At 38.1% G+C, this 19,466-nt stretch overlaps 1 protein-coding gene across 1 annotated transcript in view; it reads left to right on the top strand.

The window, feature by feature from the left end:
- Positions 1-19,466, top strand: part of RFTN1 (raftlin, lipid raft linker 1) — a 102,980-nt gene that overhangs the window by 57,441 nt on the left and 26,073 nt on the right. Inside the window, exons 4-5 of the mRNA XM_053466423.1 lie at positions 13,814-14,204; positions 14,353-14,556. Of these exons, the coding sequence (XP_053322398.1) occupies positions 13,814-14,204; positions 14,353-14,556 (595 nt within the window). The remainder of the gene's footprint in view (positions 1-13,813; positions 14,205-14,352; positions 14,557-19,466) is intronic.

The raw sequence follows: 19,466 nt of genomic DNA, 5'->3' as shown, positions 1-19,466 counted from the left end.
TGCATTACCTTATAATATAAATAGTTACAAAATTTGAAAAAGCAGTACCATAACCTCGATACAAAAAAATGAAGTTTGTTTAGCTACTGGTTCATATGTTTTTTTTTACACGGTTGGTCAACCTAATTTGTGGTTTACCAGTAAACTTGCAAAGTCCACACTGTAACATAAAAATGGAACTTACACAAAACTGTCTGTTTTTCTTAAGAAACAAATATGACCATAACGCATGTTCATGAAAGTTTTCCTTTAAATAACGGCATAATTAAACATTTTTTGAAAGTGCTAATTGTTTGTAATATTCGAAGAGCTGCACACCCACATGATACAAGTTACGTATTTCATGGCCCTGATTTGAATCATCAGGATAATTAGTCCTGGATTCAGTCGTACACATTATCATAACATAGATATGAACAGTTTCAAATAACATTGCAAATTTCAGTTTTGCAACCCTGACTCACCATGCTGTCTCAATTAACTTCCTAATAACATAGTATTAACTCTAAGCAGGGACTGATACTTCAGATACTGAAATCAATCATGCTCATTCCGCCTTTGAAATTTAGTCCCCAGCAGCAGAGCTTGCCTATCAGTGCCTGAGATCTGCCTTTTGGGTTAACTGATAATTATTCATTTTGATAAAAAAATAAAGATAAAAGATAAGATTTTTTTTAAAAACTCACTGTATGTACATGAAGCATCAGTTAACCCATTGTTCCAACTAAAGAGTAATTTTTCCATGTAATGTACCTAATTTATTTGAACCTATATATATATATATATATATATATATATATATATATATATATATATATATATATATATATATATATACCTATTAACTATATATTAAATATGAAAAGAGTACAACTCATGTAGAGAAATGTAATGGCTCCTCTGAAAATTAAATGTGTACTTCATTTGTTATAATGATGGTTCATTCTTTCACACATGTTTAAATCTACACTACACAGAAATATGTATATATGTAGTAATATGTAGTGAAGGTAAATGAGTCGTAACAACACGCATCTTACACTATCGCATCATTAACCTGCCTATCTTAATCACTGAAGCCAATTCATATAATGAATCTGTGAAATAAGATCTCACTTTATGCCTGTACATTCTATTGGATTGTGTGTATGCAAGATGAATTTACATGGTAGTAGAGGCTCTTCTAGTAAAGTATTTCAGTACTGATCCTGATGTGTGAACAGATGTCTCTCTTTTTAGTTGACATTGTCGCTTGTGGATCCAAATGCCAAATCTCTTTTCTTTTTCTAGAAGCTCAGAATGTGTAGAGTATTGCAGTGTTCACCATTGTGTTTATAGACAGCAGCTTTTGGGGCAGAAATGACACAGACAGGATGTTTGGGTCATAGAGTGTACAGACAGGCTGTTTTGGGGATGAAATGGCATGTGCAGGCTGTGTGGGGGCAGAGGTGCCACAGACAGGCTGTTTGGAAGGGGAAATGGCACAAGCAGACTGTTTGGAGGGCAGAAACGGCACATGCAGGCTGTTTGAGAGCAAAGATGGCACAGATAGGCTGCTTGGGGGTAAAAATGGCATAGGCCGGCTGTTTGGGGGCACAGTCAAGCTGTTTAGGGATGAAGATGACACATGCAAGCTATTTCAGAGCACTTAAAGGCTGATTGGGTGCAATGTTGTTTGGTAGCCAATGTGGCATAGACAAGTTTTTGGGGGGGCAAAAGTTAGCACTGCGGGACGTGATGCTTGTAGAGTTGGGGGTCGGAGGTCTGTTCCCCAGATACTTAATATGGACCTTTTAAAATGTTTGGTTCCAGGGATTTTGACAATAATGTGATATTCTGTTATCATTAAGGAACAATTTAATATAATTTTAAAATATTTATTTATAGCTATTTGGATGGCAAGTAGTGTCACTGTGGCTGATGTCCAAATATTTCCAGGGCTGCTTTTCATTCCTAGTCAGGCCCCCCCATATCTTCTACAAGGCAGATTAGCTCATGCATCTGAGGGCTGAAGTATATCTTTAAAGGACATCGACCGCTGTTTTAGATGCAACATTTAATCCTCTCCATATTCATAGCATACCTCCCAAGAGTACAAAGAGGGACAGTCCCTATAACGTCCATCTTCTCTAGGAGCTCACAATATTTTCTGTGTATGAGTGCATCACAGTCTTCTTAAGACCTAATAGTCATGCTATTAAGCGAGCACTTTCTTTTTCATCTCTAAATATCAAGTTCCTTTAATCAGTGCAAGCTTCTATTCATTGATTGAGCTATCCATCCATTCAATTCAAAGCTTCCATCTGTTATCCTATTTTGTCACAGTGAATGCCTTAAAAATATGAATGCGTAATCGGGAATAGATCTGGCCGCTTTTTAAATTAAAAGTAAAGGGCAAAAAATATACGTAGGTTAGAAATCCTGAACTCTGACTCAAGAGAGAGGATAATCAGTTTCCAATTATGGAAAACTGTACCAGTCCCTTCTGTTGTTTATTTGATTATCATCCACACTGTGATCACCAAAAATGATTAAATTACTTCTTGTGCAGAAGTATCTATGGGCCGCAAATTCAACATGCCCAGCCATCCTTTATTTCCTGATTTTATTTATTTTGCTGTGTATGTTACCGTGTTAACAATGACATTTCAGGCTTACATTAGGAGATTGCAAGCTCATAAGATCAAGATTCTCTTTCCTTGAGTACAGTATGTTGTTAAATTGTATATTGTCAACTTACAGTTCATTGCCACTGTCTTGTAATAGTGCTAGAGAATCTGCCGTCATTCTATAACACAATAAAATGAAATAATGTCATGCTTACTGTGACCACAAATCGTGAAGTGAATAGCATGGGGTTTCGAGCTACCAGAATATACTCTCTTTTTCAGCACTGGCTTCTACACTCTGGTTGGCATGTACAGTTTCTGACCATACAACCTTAGTGTTATTTATCACATTCTAATTGAACTGGTCATGGAAATGAAGGTTTTGTTAAGAATCTAAATTAATTTAAAATGGATTATATGACTGTTGTAGTGTACCACCAGACTATTGTGTACCGTTCAGGAGGTATTGTGAACAGCTCTGGATTCTCCATCTCCAGAAGGATATTGACATTCTGGAGAGAGTTCAGAGGAGGGCTACAAAAAATGTTGGATATCAGGCAGATTAAAAATCATCAGGAAATCACCAAGTGATCTAAATATGCATAGCTTGTAGAAAACAAGGGAGAGGCATTAGGATAAGCATATGGCTACCACAAGATGAAACCAAGGACTGAATAAGTTCTGAGTCTATACATCGGGAAAAACGGGCAGACATTTTGGTCACTGCTTCAGATCTCAGAGGGTTAAGCATGGGATTCACCTACCTCAAAAAAAACAAGCGGATTCTGAAGAAAAAAAAAGTAATAATAAGGAAATTCTGTCTGTATAATACTTGGTATAGGAGTCAAGTACAAGAGGAAAATGAAATTCAGATAGAGAAGAAGTGTGACAGATGTTGCCTTGAGCTGAATTATATCAGCAGTCTACAGCAAGTGGCTTTTCTTCATAGGCGTTTTCTATCCATTTTCCTTAGGGAGAGATGAGGGAGGGATGTCTAGAGTCACTTTTCAATTAGTTTTGAAGCCATTCACCAAAGAAGATTTCAGCTGCATTTATTTGTGATCCCAAATACGGGGAGGATGACTATACAGCTCACTGATTTAATAGTCTTTGGGAAGAATAAGGTGATGATGAATTGCTTCTCAGGTGGACCATCCTCACTTTGTCATCTTGTGATTTTTTTCATGAATCACAGGCATGATTCAAGATTTATACATTAATCAAATGGGCCTATAAATGTATATATTCTACTGTATATATATGTCAATACAGAATAATCAGTTGTCAGTCTGGGTCTTCTATAAGATGGCTGAAACTAACTAAATTGGTAGGATTACGTTATTGTTTTCTCAGCATTCTCCACTCCTACCATCCCTTAACAGACCCATTTCTGGTTTCAATTTAAAATGCTAGACAAAACCTGGAAAATTGGATTTCACGTTAAACTGATCAGGAGTAAGTCTACAGTCATGTGTGGGTGCATGATTATTTTCTTCCACCAACATCGCCAACATCAAAGGGCAGGACCTGAGCCCAAAGCCACATTGTTTATTTTTATTATACTTTCTACTAAGCATGTTAAATATTTATAATAGATATAATAAACTAGCACTCGCCACCAGGAGATGTAAATTAAATTTCTTTATTTGTGATCCATATTCAAAGTGATGCATGGGCAGTGCCCCAGGATTCCTAAAGCCTCATGCGTTTCAGGCTACGGCACTTAATCATAGGCAGCAGGCTGTAGGAGTCCAGACCATGTATCACTGTGAATATGGACCACAAATTACAAAGTGAAATTTACAGCTCCTGGTGGTGATCCTTGGTTTATTATATCTGTTTAAAGCGAGAGTCATGAATAACCTTAGAAAACTGCAGCTCCCTCCTGTATATGGATTTGATTGTAAGTGTATGCTAACGGCATTTTACCTAAGCAAATGGACTTTGAAGGACCCGCTGTTTGTTAAATTAAATATTTAAAATACAGTATCTCGCAAAAGTAAGTACACCCCTCAAATTTTTGTAAATATTTTATTATATCTTTTCATGTGACAACACAAGAAATGACTCTACTACAATGTGAAGTAGTGAGTGTACAGCCTGTATAACAGTGTAAATGTGCTGTCCCCTCAAAATAACTCAACACACAGTCATTAATGTCTAAACCTTGGCAACCAAAGTGAGTACACCCCTAAGTGGAAATATCCAAATTGGGCCCAATCTAAACATTATATGCCCATCTTCTGGACCTGGATTAGCTGTTCAGTGAAAGACCAATTCACAGAAAGTAACTATTAACCTATATCAGCTAACAGTGGTAACAGTATAATAAGATACAACGTTTTTAAAGGGGTGCTCCCACTATGAAATCATATAATGCATATGATAATTTTGTCCCGAAAAGTGGCGTAAATCTTGAACTGTGGACAGAATGGTCTGCTGCAGCTTCTCCAAAAAGACTCACGCAGTGCTTGAGGACGACAGATAGGCTCCTGTTTCCGGATATCCAAGATTGGGCAAAGAGATTCCAGTTATAAATTTATTAAATGCTAATTAATTATTAAAATACTATTTTTTGGACAATGGTACAGCCCGGAAGCTAAAGAATGCATAATAATGGATCTACAAAGTTCCTTGACATGGATTTTTTTTTAGTTTAGCTGCATGGAACAAAAAACTGGCCTGTTAAGTGCAGCAGGAATAAAACCTTTGCTCAGGTACAGGGACGTTAACAATCCAACAAGTTTTATTAGAGAAAATTGATGTCAAGGTATGCATCATGCATGCACTTCAAATAATCCCATTTAATCTACCAAATGTACATGAGATTTGAAACAATTGCAACGCAAAGTATAAAAAGGCAAAATATCCTTGCATGTTCATCTTAAGGGTGGTAAACATAGTTTATTCATAATGCTGAACATACTCTGTACTCTATTTTGGTGATTGATAGAAGCCTGAAATTAACCCATAGAGTCAATTAAGCCAGGGTTAGGTTCCGAGGTTAGCGTTTATTTTAATTATACAAATTGAGTCAAAATGTACCAAGTACACTATAAAACATTCCAAAAGCCTCTATCTCGGTATGTGACTGTTCCTTTAAAGCATTACTTTGTTCACCGTTCAGTAAAAGTGTTAAACACAAAAACAAACTGTCCATGATATAAAGGCTGCACGTCTTTGAATAGTTGTAATTATTCCAGAATGTTTCAGTGACACTCTTTGTCTGCATGTCCCTGTTACAATTATCACTTTGTTACACCCACTTTAACAGTGTTTAAAATAACCAGTGGTGGGAACTTCCTCATCATCAGCCAGCATGGATACAGGAAACTTCTTAATGAGAAGGGGAAGTCATAAAAATAAGTCTTCAACCTGGATCTGGCAGCATGGATTGTCTCCATGAAAGAGTTACTTATCAGTTTTATGTATAAATAAGGTAACATATTTAAGTCTTGGAACGCTAAGGGTTTGACGATGACTTTCATGGCTCCAGACTCTCAGGATCTCAGCAGATCATGTTCTCGGGCAGTCACCATCTGGAGATGACTTCTCTTTGTAGAGGCTACCGTAATTTTAGTCATACTCAAACTGATGCTCCTGTTTCTAGTCTGTGTTGGAATCCATCGTTGTATTAAGATTATAGCATGTGCTTTAATAAAGGTGTTATTCTTTAAAGTGATGATTTTAGAGCCTATTTTGCATTTTTTTATATAAAAATACAATTGTGTTATCATATAGACAGGCTAACAGAGAGGATTGTGTATATAACACAAACTTTCAGGACACTGAGGTTCCTTTTTGCAGGCTTAGTGCTTTACTAAATACACATGTAATCAATAATAGTTTCTTTGTTGGCCCCTGACTTTTGAGGTTACACAATTCATGAATCAACGTGTTGCGCAATAAAATTGATAACATTTCTCTAAATTAATTACAGCATAGTTATAATGTTCTAAACAACATTGCATTTTCTTTAAACACAGTGTTTTGGCACTTTAGAAAACCATTAAGCAAATCTTACATTTGTTAAAAATTAAAGGTTGCAGCATCATTCCATTCAGAGTTAGTCTATTAGAGAAAAGCACAATTACCTACCTGCCTATGCTCGCTTCCACCTGCTGCCTTCTGTCCGCTCTTCACTCAATGCATGTTGAGAAGTTGGTCGCCGACCATAAAGAAGCCAGCTGTGTCCATAAAGCTTAGTGGGATCCTCACTTGACATTGAGGATCCACTTGCCTGTTATGGACATAACTGACCTCTTACCTTATGAAGCCCAAAGTTCAGAGACCATTAGATTGTTTTTGTGGCCTTCTTGGTGGAATGTCACCATGACAGCTCAGCTCTAAGGACATTACTAATGCGTTCAATCCAGTACTGTCATCGCTAATATTCAAGTGGTGTCACATTGCATAATGCGCCTTCTTATCATATTTAATTTTATTCTAGCATTTTGAAACTTACACAGTGTGAAATGTAATAATTTATCACAAAATCAAAGCCAATTAAAACTGAACTGTGAATATGCCAGGTGTTTAAAAATAGAATGAACATGTTTTTAATTTTGACAACCAAATATGGCAGAGATAAAATCAGCGTAGCAGTTTTGTTCCCCGGTGCTGAATAAATATGAGATTTATCTCAAGCTGTGTTTCATTTTTTTCCCTTTTTTGGCTTTCTATGATAATAAAGGCAAATTGGATAGGAGCTTAAAAGAAAGTCATTTCTGCCAAATTACATGCAGAAAAAAATATATTTGCCTATTCATGTGCCAGACTAGGAAACAGTGGATTGAACAATGTGTTCTTTCCAAAGAATAATTTCTGTGAGATTATGCACAACATCCTACCCACCAGCTCCATATTGTACATGCATGGGCACTTTTATGCAGAACATATTACTAACATGGTCACGTCAGGTTCACACAATGGATCCTTTATGAAGAACATGGCTAGGGTTGCAGTTGAAGGACTTCAATATCCTTTTCTATAACCAGTTTTGAGATTCATCTGCGCTCCTCAGTACGTTGCTGAGGACATACCTCTCAAATGTTGCTTTTTAGATGTAACCTAAATCTCCCTGTCCTTAATACCTCCCTTGTTGTCCCTCAACATGTTTGTATGAGTATGAGAGTATGGCGATGCTCTACAGCAGTAAAACATGTAAAAGACGGCAGAACATATGTTTGTATTTTAAGTTGTGTAAATAAAATGTATGCTTCTTCTAAATGCCTCACTCAATAACATAAATAACTATGAATTTGTCACAGCACTGCATAAAATGCCTCATTAAATCCCTGCTTGTTAGTCATGCCGCTCACGATTCTCCTTAGTACCAGTGTGTCCCTTGTTGGCCATTTGAAATGTTGAGAGGTATGCTTAATATGCTTCAAGGGGGAACCTAATTCTACTCTTATACCCTCCAAATATTTTAGGTCTCCAAATTGACACACTTGTGTTGGGGTGTGTGGCAATAGACGGGAATCAGTAGGTCTATCCTGAAAATGGGTAGACCATGACCATGACCACCAGCCTACCTTTCCTTAATAGTTAGGCTTCATTGAAGGCTGCAGTGGAGGTGTGTGCTTCACATACTTGTGAACTCTCCGGGTTTCGCTCAGAGATTCTGGTTAAAGCGCTACTTCTCTGGGTCACGGTGGTCAATATCTGTGGGTGGACATTTAAGAGCGCCTACTCCCTATCCCCCTCCCACCTCCATACAAATTTAAGGTGTTTGGTGCTAGTCCTGCCCATGTGTGGATCTTCCAAACTGGCCCATGATACTGATGACAAAAGTGAGATAGTGGAGCAGCTACCCAGTACAGTGGGGCAGTACACAAAAATCATGATTGTCCAGCCTGATCCTGGACTAGTGGGAGTTATGTACTCCAAGGTGAATGTTAGTCCAAAATTAGGTGAATTTGAGCCTTTTAGTTTACAAAATGATCACTTATTTTTAAGCCTTCCAGTACCAACCACATACATCATACATGGTTAGCAAGAGAGATCCAGGTGCCAACCACATATCTCATGCTACCACTTTACTGTTATATAACTGGCTCATGAGCTGATCTGCAACCACCGTCCCTCCTTCCGGCGGGAGTCTTGCGTGTTTTACTGTACTTGGGTTAGATGTGCAATGTACATGTGTGTGTACAGCTACATACTGAATTCACTAAGGGATGTGGGCTTATCAGAAAATGACTTAGTTTAACAATTGTTTGTTGTTAAATAATGAAGCAAGGCCCTTGTACATTCCATCCCTCTTATGTTTAACATTTTTGGCAGATGTTTACGTGGTTTCTATAAATATGCCTGAAACTAATATTAATGTACACTTTTAAATGTTCTGACACTTTTTTTAGAGGTGGAATTTGGCAGTGGCCTTTTTGTGCAAAGACGAAAATATATAGTTTTTAAGATTCCTGCCAAGCCCCTTTTCTAGCTTTTTAAGATGCAACTGAAACATTACAGTCTTAGAATAAACAATGCTTCTTTCACAATCAAGCAATTGCGTTTCTCATTACATGTTGGCAGGGCCTCATTTTGTTGTTTTTTTTAAAATTTAAAATATGTTCTTTTGGCAAGTGAATATCAATGGCAAGATAATTGTTTTTTAGTATTTGTTTTTAGTCCTACTTTATAAAAACTGTTTACTGAAGACACTGATTTTTTTGGGGGGTTTAAGCACATAAGTGTAGCGTGCTGGTATTTTGAGAATTTACCTTCTTCCAAAAGGAAAATACATTTATACAATTTCCGTTTATTTTTGTTAGTTATTTTAGGCAAGTGTATAATTGTAGAATTAGGACAGGGACTGTTGTGGTATATGTTGTCAACATATACCCTATGATCAGGAAGGGTGAGTATATACAAAGGAAGAATGGAGAGGTTATAGAACTGAGTGTTGACGTACACAAACAGATCTACGAGATAGCCGAGGTCAATTGTCATTATCCTAAAGCATATAGTTGATATGGGACACATCTGTTAAGGTCAACATAACCAATATCAGCCACCTTTGTTTTGCTGTCTAAATGGTGTAGACCATGCGTCATTTATAAACTGCTCAGTTGTAGTGGTATATTAATATGATCATGGAGTCTATCTTTATCTATCCTTTCTGGACAGAATCTGACGTGGTGCTATTCATTGTCTGTAGTGTTATCTTTGTTTACTCGCTGCTGTTTTATGATGAATACATAGAGGAGTTTGCATAAATAAATGATGGATTATGTATGACATATTACATAAATAGCTAAAAAATAGTCCTATGAAAAAAAATCTGGCAAAAACTAGCAGTATTTTGTCCTTTCCAGGAATTAAAGGAATAAGTGTCTGTCTTTGATGTTGGGAAAAGTCATTACAGGAGCGTGAAAAGGGCATATACAAGGGCTATCTTCTCTGAGATGCTATAAATAAATAATTTTATTTTTAAAAGGACATTGGTTTAACTCAAACTTAAAGGAACACCTTAATAGGAATACCATCCCATTGTTTTAGCCAAGTTGTTTATTCCACTTGGTCATCGTAGTCATCGTAGTCATCATCATGTGTAGCGTTTAGTTAACACTGCAAACCATCCAAATTTGCCACATCCAAATTCATGCAAATTGTTATCTTCCTTACTAGAATAAACCTGAGGTTTAGTGAAGAGACCACCAAGTTCTCCCCACTGTGCTTGTACCTCTGACCCATGACCTCAAACTACATCAAGCTAAATGAATTCAAGCGTCAGACAATAATTTCATATCAGAGTGCTGATTCTACCAGTGTATTTGGTTGTTCACTGTCAAACATAGTTACAGAGGCCCGTGTTTAAGCTGTTAATAAATTTATAGCTTGGCCATCTTTTCATGTTGCTAAATCCAGGATCAGATGCCTTGGGAATGCTTGAGGCCTTAGGCGTACAAACAAGCATTGACTGTCTTTTTTTTACTTTCTCCGGAACCAATTTGTTCACATCTGACTTGGCAACTGGCTGTAACAGACATTTTTATGCATCCGTGCATATTTCTTTGAAATTTTAATTTCCATTATATATAAGACCAACGGTTATGGGCACCTTGAAATGTATCATGTACCTTTCAAGAGGAGTTCTCCAAATCAGCTTGTGATGTCATAGATGTCCACACTACGGTGTACATTTTAGTCAAGCCAGCAATTGGATGGAGGTTAAATGAAAACTCATATATTACCCAGGTACAAGAAAAGGTTTTGTATTATTCATACTTATATACAATAAATATTGAGAAATATATTTCTACTTGAATGTATTATTATGTTAATAGAAATATTTTTTTTACTACTTATTTTTTTTTGTTTTTCTTTGGGGGGGGTCATAATTCAACCATTGGGGAAGATGCTATAGAAATCCAATAAGGAAATACCAGTTCTCCACTAGCAAACTTTAACAGGAAGTTAATTTTAAGTAAACAGTAATTCACCACAGCTTTACAGTAATTCATCACAGCTTTTAGAAACACTAAATCTATTTACTAAAGTACCTATAGTTTGGGCTTTTTTCAGTTGACACATTTACCTCATTGAAACGTAGAAGCTGAGTGGCCAGTCTGTGGCAGAATCAGACTCCGTGAGAACAGAGGCACTCCAGCTGTTTATTTGTACATGCATATTGGATTGGAGTTCATTTTGCATGTACTCAGGCAGGCATTATTTACTTATTGGAGTAACAAAAAACAACTGAAATTAGGAAACATACCATTTCTTGTGCGTGTTCAGTAGTATTCCCATTCTAGTCAATGTGAGGTTTTATTTGATAACGTAGTCAGAGAGTAATATAATGTTTTACATTTGATATATTTAAACATGTGCTCCCAAACCCTCAACACCTCCATATTCTATGGTAACCTTGGATCATCCTGGTCCACGGTGACGTATTTGCTGTGCCACAGTGAAATAAGATTAGCTTTCTCCTTCTGTGTTGGAGGCAGAATTTTTAATATACATTCAGCTTTTCACGCTATTTTCCTTGTGTCTGGAAGGACCCACGTGGAGATGCAATAGTATTTTTTAACACTAGGGTCTGGATTTCCATGAGCAGGTTTGAGTTGAATGTGCACACATGAGGGGTAGTTCTATGCCAGGCTGTCCACCTCACTGAAGTGTCCTGTGTCCCAATATGCTGGTTCCTTTGAGCTTAGAAATCTAGGGCTTCTTATTAGACATCTTTGCAAAGCATCAGCTTGCCTTAAACAATTTCAATATGCGGTAAGCTATCCTAGACACTCTTCATTGTGTAGTAAATATCAATTTCCCTAATTCCCTAACCCCATTCTGTCAGACTTCCTCCCTCATACTTTTCCAACCCTTTCCTCCTAACACTCCCAACCACCATCCCAATCAAGACGCCTGCAAGATCAACAACCTCTGTCTACAGATCCTTGCTTCAGTCAACTCGCTCTCACCCAAGCGGACCTTTCCTACCACCAACTAGACTGTAAGCTATCAAGCGCAGGGCCCTCTCTTCCTTCTGTATCAGTATGTGTTACCGTGTATAATGGCAATTTAAATTTATTTTATCCAGAAGTACAGGCACTACTGGACAAGAAGTAAAGCATGGCACTCCCCTCCAGCATGGTTACAGCTTACTATATGTCTTTACTAGACATGGAAACCCTATTTTGGTGAAGTTTTTAAACTCTTTATTAGCTATTCATGAAAAAGCTTCTAGATCTTATGAATACCATCCAGAACTGGATGCATAGATTTCTTGTTGTACACATTATTCGTCTGATATCACAAACCCTAATTTTTTAATGATTTATTTTAAAGAGCAACCGCTATGACAGATATTATGACACACAGACACTGTTAAAGCAATAATAAATTGTGAGTACGTTGTGTCTTCTTTGTCTGTAAGGGACAATTTACTGGAAGCTCACTTTATCCGCTATTGTGTTCAGTGGCTGCCTAAAACAGTTCTGGAGACCAGCATTCACGGTGACTATGTATCATTTTTATTAGAGATATAATCCGACGTGCGTGGCTCGTTAAAGAAAAGCTTTTCATAAATTATTTAAAAAGTACTCTGCGCTATTAAACCTAATGAAAGAATTCAATAAGATAAATGCTGACATTTTACCGCGAGAGAGCGTTTTCACCTATGTCGGATCACATTCTCTGCCCTGCATGAATTTACTGCTGCCAGAACTAAGCAAGTGTTTCTCCATTCACCGTGCTTTCAGGGGAATCCCTTTATCACAGTTTCCAAATGGCAAGATACGGAGTTGTTGAAGAATGTGTTGATACATTGTTAAAAATACTTGTGACATTTGTATGTTAGGTATATTGCAGCAGGTCTCTCAGGGAATACACTTACAAAGTGGTAAATGATTTTATAAAAATAGACAATTCTTCAACAAACCCACACAGGAATATGTACTTATGCCTGGCGTTCGCCGGCATCCTCTCTACATAAAAGACCGGCTATGCAAAGAAAATAATTTATCGTTTGCTAAAAGAGAGCCTTTTGCCCAGGGAGTTCTGGCATTTTCCTCTAATGAATGTATATAATTGAAATTTAAAACAATACTGGATTTCACACTTGACAGCCTGACATGCTGTTGACACGGTTAACCCATTAAGGTAGATCAAGGAACAAACATGGGGCAAATAGTCTTCTGTTGACGATAGATATATATATAAGAAAAAATGTGTTAATAAATACTACTATTGTAATACTAATAATATTACAATAGTGAGCATATACAAACATATACATTTGTAAGTTGGAGGTGGGTTGCTTAACTGGGCATTTTACCAGGTTACCCTAGACGTTCCTACTACAAGAAGTTGACCATGTATAATGCATACATTTATGTGACTCAACTATACTGGGCCATTGCAGTTCATCCTAAATTGGAATCTCAGCAAGGTTGGTCATTAATGATCCATACTTAAGACTGCATGATGTTGTACATAAAGCTGTATGTTCTGCAAGTGGGCCCTAAATATCCAAACCCATTTGTGTATTTGCCTACACTTGTGTTTAAAGCCGATTTCTGTTTCTGTGCAGAATACAACCATTGTGCCATTCAACCTCAAGAGCGTGGATGGGATTTCAGTTTTTCTAAGCAATTAATTTCATTGATTACAAATTAAGGAACACTATAGGGAGAAATAGTACACAGACAAACATCTATTTATCTCTTGCTAATACGTTATAATGTTTACTCTTGTAGATCGAAGATGCAGCCAATCAGGGGTCAAAGTTTGCTGGGATCATTCAAACAGACTACATACCCCAGGCTATAACACACAGTCCCGACAGCCTGAGTCACTGCAGCTCCCCTGAATGCACGGTCAAGAAAGAGTGCAGCGGTATTGAGTTTAATGCGTTAGCTGGGGCATCAGATCACACCGATGGGAGTTCTTTACCAGCATCAAGCAGTGAAAATGGCGAAACTTCCAAAGGACTTGATGCTGAACAGCGGAACCCAGAGGCTACAACAACAGGGGAAGCAGATCAGCTGGAAGATCTCACCTTCACTAATTCAAATGAAGATGTCTTTATCCATGATAAAGTAACCACAACTACAGAGTCAACTCTGCCCGATGACTGTCCGATTAGAAGTAAGCACAGGGTATATGTAACAAAAAAAACAATGTTTCACTGCACTAATACTTTGAACTTTGTTTTAAATTGAAATGTAAATGTTACAGCAATTCAAATCTTTCTGTGTCTGTTACGTATTTTTGAAATCTTAATATTTTTCTTCAGGAACTGAAATTTTGGCATTTTTTAACAAGCCTAAGACCCAGCAAAGATACAGGAAGTACTATACTGTGAACATTCCCATGAAAGTCTCCAAGGAGGGGGATACTATCAATGGTTTTGAGGCTAACTGGCTGGAGCACATGACCGATCATTTCCGGAAAGGGTGCACACTCGTGAATTCCGTCTTTTACCTTGGAATGGTTAATGGTAAGGAATTTTTAGTGATATATTATTTTCATGTTATCTCATCCCCTATTCATATGGTATAAAAGCATTTCAAATGTAGTTCAGCGTTCCCATTATAGATTTCTGGCCCTACAGCCCTGTCTTATAAGCACACCTGGGAATTTTTCAGGGATGGCTACCCCGAGCACCCTTTCTCATAGGGTGTGGCTGAAATCAGGTGGTGGGGCTACTCGCAGTTAGACACACGTTTACAGCTCCATACAGATACACTCACACTAACACACACTTACACATATACACTCACACTAACACATACATACATGCACACTCATGCTAAAATACACTCCCTTTATCATTCAATTACATATACACACTGATGCTAGAATACATACATACTACCTCACTCACTTAACCCCCTACCGCCTTACCCCTTTACCTTGTTCAGAGCCTTTTTGATAGCCCTGTTTTTTAATAGCCCCACCTTTACTGCTGGGTCACGTAACATTGTGTTACGCGTCTCTAGTGTGTCACCCCCCTCCACCGGCCCTGTTTAAAGAATTTTGGGCCAACCCAAGGTGCAGTGGGCACCCTGCTCCTCTCACCAGCCCACTACTGGCAGGGGTGGGTATGACACCCCTCATTTAACATACTAACCCAGAGATTCTGAATTAAACCTGGTAAGTTCCTAGACACATTTATAACACAGAGGAATATTCACTACTGAGATAAGACCATCTCTCAGTTTTTAGCACTGGCACCCACCAAAGGCAACGTTCATGCAAATGTTTACTCATCTCCCATGATCGCCCATTGAAAATAGTTTTGCAGTCCTACCATCAGCCTATGTAGGAAGTTGTAACATTTCATGTGCCCGTCCTGTGTTGTGTTAACAGACAATGCATGATTCTCTAGGGCTTTATAAAGCTAATTCCATAAATATCTTAGTGGAGGCAGCAGCTTAAAACCTGATTCTGGGACAACAAGCAGCTTCCATACGAGCACAACAGAAAATAGCAAGCAATATGTTGCATGCAGAATTAAATATTGTCAGTGAAAATTGTCAGCTTGTGATATCCCATTAAGAATATCGAGTGTTTATAAGTGCAACACATGTGTTATCAATATGCTAAATATATGCAAATGTAACTGATTTCTATGCATTGAATCACCTGCACAGGGAGCTCCTGTAATGCATTTTCAGTTTACTTTCCTCCTGCTGCTTCAGAGCCAGGTCAAACCCTGCACCAGACTCAGGCCTGTCCCAGCCTGTCCTGTCATATTATCACATTGTATATGGTCCACGACGCTTTGCTTACCTACAGGTGGCTAATTTTGAAAAGCTACATTTTTCCTGGAACAAAATTGATATGTTTTTTGCAGCGTTCTGTTTGGGGGTAGAGAAGTCCGAAAGGTCCTGAAATCATACACAAAAGAACCCAAAGTACTGTTTACATTAAAGTCTCACTATGAACCCTCTGATTGCCAGAGGGGTGACTACAGTAACTTGTATTTTGTGACTTTGTTATAATTACATTTGCCAAGCCCCAGTAAGAAGCACTAGGGGGTATTTTAAATTGCAATAAGTGCAGATTAAAACCTTGCTGCCAATATTTTCCGGTAGGGAAAGAACCTTAATTAGAAATACACGTGTCTGTTTCATTAGGTGGTTCATAAGAACGTAAGAATTCTATAAATAGGCACCTGAATATATTATAATATGAATACTTTATGATATTAGCATTCCATAACCACACACTCATACTGTTTTAGACATGATGGGGAACTAAGTTCTAAAATACATGTAAGCGGTATTTTTATAGACAGCCCCGTGTACTCCTTATTAATGAGTAGGTGGTATAAACCTTTGAAAACCATATTTTAAACATCATTCATCTGCATGGTGATCAGATGACTCCATATTCAGCAGAAGTGCCCTGATTTTAGTTTATGTCCACAGTTTCTATATGTTCCTGAAAATGCCTAGTATTTACAGTGTCATTATCATGCCTGGGAACCACTCAGCGTAGCCTATCCAGAGCAGTCTCCAAGCTGGTGGAGTGGCATCAGGTAGGGTAGCCTACTCTACCCCTAAGCTTAAAATACATAGGGTGAGGCTAGGTGCTCAAAGACGCAGGGCTAGCCCTAGAAGGCCTATGTTGTGAGAGTGAACTTGGTGTGGAGTAGGCTGAATGTGGGTGTGGCCACATGCCGCTGCCCCGCCCAGAAAAATAAGAAATTGGCTCAGAGTCACCCGGAGACTCGGGGTCAAACCCATAGAGTACTCATGTATGGTCATTAAAACATTTTCAATAAATGTTTTTTATTGTACCCAATGCTTAAAAAAAGACACGTCGTTAAGGGTGCCGTTCCACAAAACATTGTGTTCAGCACATAAATATACTCACTGCCAGCCACCTCTAACACTGGCTTGCGCAAGAGTTCCAGGGGGTCTGATGAGACCCCCGCATGCATGCACAAAAGGGCTCCCGTTGAATTCAATGGGAAAGATTTCCTGTCTTATGTAGTTTACAGAGCACTTTTTCATTGGCGAGGCTGCAGAGGAAAGTAAGCTGTCCCTTTACGTGGGACATTTGTAGATTGTCTTCTTTGATGAAAGATCAATAGAACGGTAACGCACAGGGAGTACTAAATAATATCTAAAAGTCATCTTTCAAATGTGTGTACATCCAATAAGTGCCATATTTATTACTGTGGTCTAATTTATTCTAATACATTAACATATTTTAGAATATATGTGATTGTCTTTTAAAATGATTATATTCTGCATGTCCACATGTTCTGCATGTGTGTGTGTGTGCATATATATATATCTATATATATATGAACACAGAAATATGGCATGACACAGATACACATATTGTATTTCTCGATAAACTAGGACCACATGACAAGTTTCTCCATTTTAGTCTAAATAGCAGGACGGCAGCATAATAATTGAAATTCTCAAGGCAGCTGCTCCAGTTTTTGATTTAAATTACAATCACCCCGTCTTTTTTTGTTGCCGTCAGTGTGATTATGGCATTGTGTTAGGTCCTAACAATCTGATCATGTAAATTGAACATGTTAATCCATTCAGTGCCAAAGACTTTCAAGAAATCCTGTACAAAGCAGCCGGCATCTCAGCCAACGGCTCGGAGCCCTCATCTTTGTCATGCAATGCAAGCTACGCTTTGTCATTTGCAGTAGAGAAGAGAAATAAGATTAGACATATGAGTTAAAAAAAAAAATATTGAGCGTAATAAGTGTTAGGAGAATACGCTCACGTGACGGAATAGTGGCACCATTACCCCTCACAGCTTGAAAATTGATTTTGGGATTGTGACAGAAAAAGCAGCATGTGTTTGCTTGTAATGTTGCAGACAGGTTTTTCATGCTACATTAAATATAGCATCCAAGCGAGGACACCCTTCCAAAAACTCACCTCTACGAAGATTATTTGTTTCCACTAAGGTTTTTAGTGCAATAGACTGTGAGACAGTCGTGTCTGATCATGAATTTTTCCCCATGCTGATTTGTAAAGGAAATATTTCTGCTGTTTGTTGGTTTTTTTTTGTTTAAGCTGCTGTTTTTGACATTTGTTACAATTTTCTTTGCTGATATTGACATGCCTGTTGGTTTAAAGAGCCAGTTTAGCTTCACCAGCAGAAATGCATATTGGTAAGTACTTTAAGACGTATTTCTTACCCCATGAAATGAAAAATAGACTTAAAAAAATATATAGCTTTAGGAGAAGCTGCAGCTCCAGAGCCCCAGTGCACAGCTACCTCTGCAGTCTGTGTTTCGCACCACCTTTGGATGCTTGATTCAGAAAAATCTGGTCTGATTAGGCCCCCTGGAAATCTCACCTATGCCACCACAGGAACTGGCTGCAGATAAACGTTGGCAAGAGGACAAGACTTCAGCCAAACACATCTGCGAGCCAAGGAACTGGGGGTTGGGAAATGCAGAAAAATATGGGAACAAAAATGATAAATTACAGGAACATTCAGAGATCATATGCATTACAGTGCACGTGATACCCGGAGTGTCCCTTTAAAGACATTTATTCCTTAAATACGCATATGTTTATGTTCAGGTCACTAGTCTAGTGCTTGCTGAGGAGCATAACTGAACCGCTTGCAAGAGAGATAGTGATGTTCTTCACAAGCACCCCTCGCCTAAAAGGAACCGGCCTGTCTGTCAACCTGACATAACCCCGAGAAACAGGGGGCTTAAACTGGGATGCATATTTAGGATTGTGCAGGGGGCATAACTGGCCTTTGGGGTAAATTAACTTTCTGTGCACATATTGCTCAGTCTGAGTAGAGCATTGAACCATCTCCATCACCTATGGGTAGCAAAAGACAGAACAGTATATAATTACAATGCATGGGGAAATAATAGTGATGCTGCATGCTGCAATGCTTATTCTATTTTGTGGGGTGATTGGATGTGACCCAGGTTAGCCTAAGGCTAACTGGTATCCATACATACTCATTTCTTGCTGAGCATGCTTTACCCATAGGTGTGTTCGGTTTAAGAAAAAAATGCGCCTCCTCCCCCTCCAAGAACAATATAAGTGTATATAGTTTAGATTGTCTACATTTTTCATACAAACTAAAAATGTCAGTGACTTGCTGAGTATATACACTAATTCAAGATAGATGGTCTTTTTTTTTTAGTGCCGCTTTAACAATAAAGGGTAAATGGGTCCATTTCATGGATCAGTGAAGCAGAGAGAATGTATTGGGTGTTCTGTGCATGGATTGAACAATGTATCTGCGTGTATATATGAATGCTGCTGCATGCAGTGTACAGGCGTCAGAAGCATACATTCACACACATCGTTCTGGATCATGGCTGATCGCAGTGGCGCTCTGTAGTATCAACTGCGTGCTAGTCAGCCAGACAATTAAAAAATAAGTAAATGA

Source organism: Spea bombifrons, chromosome 5 (assembly GCF_027358695.1).
Source record: "Spea bombifrons isolate aSpeBom1 chromosome 5, aSpeBom1.2.pri, whole genome shotgun sequence".
NCBI lineage: Eukaryota > Metazoa > Chordata > Amphibia > Anura > Pelobatidae > Spea > Spea bombifrons.
Note: the sequence above shows the minus strand (reverse complement) of the source record. Positions and strands in the feature narration are given on the sequence as shown.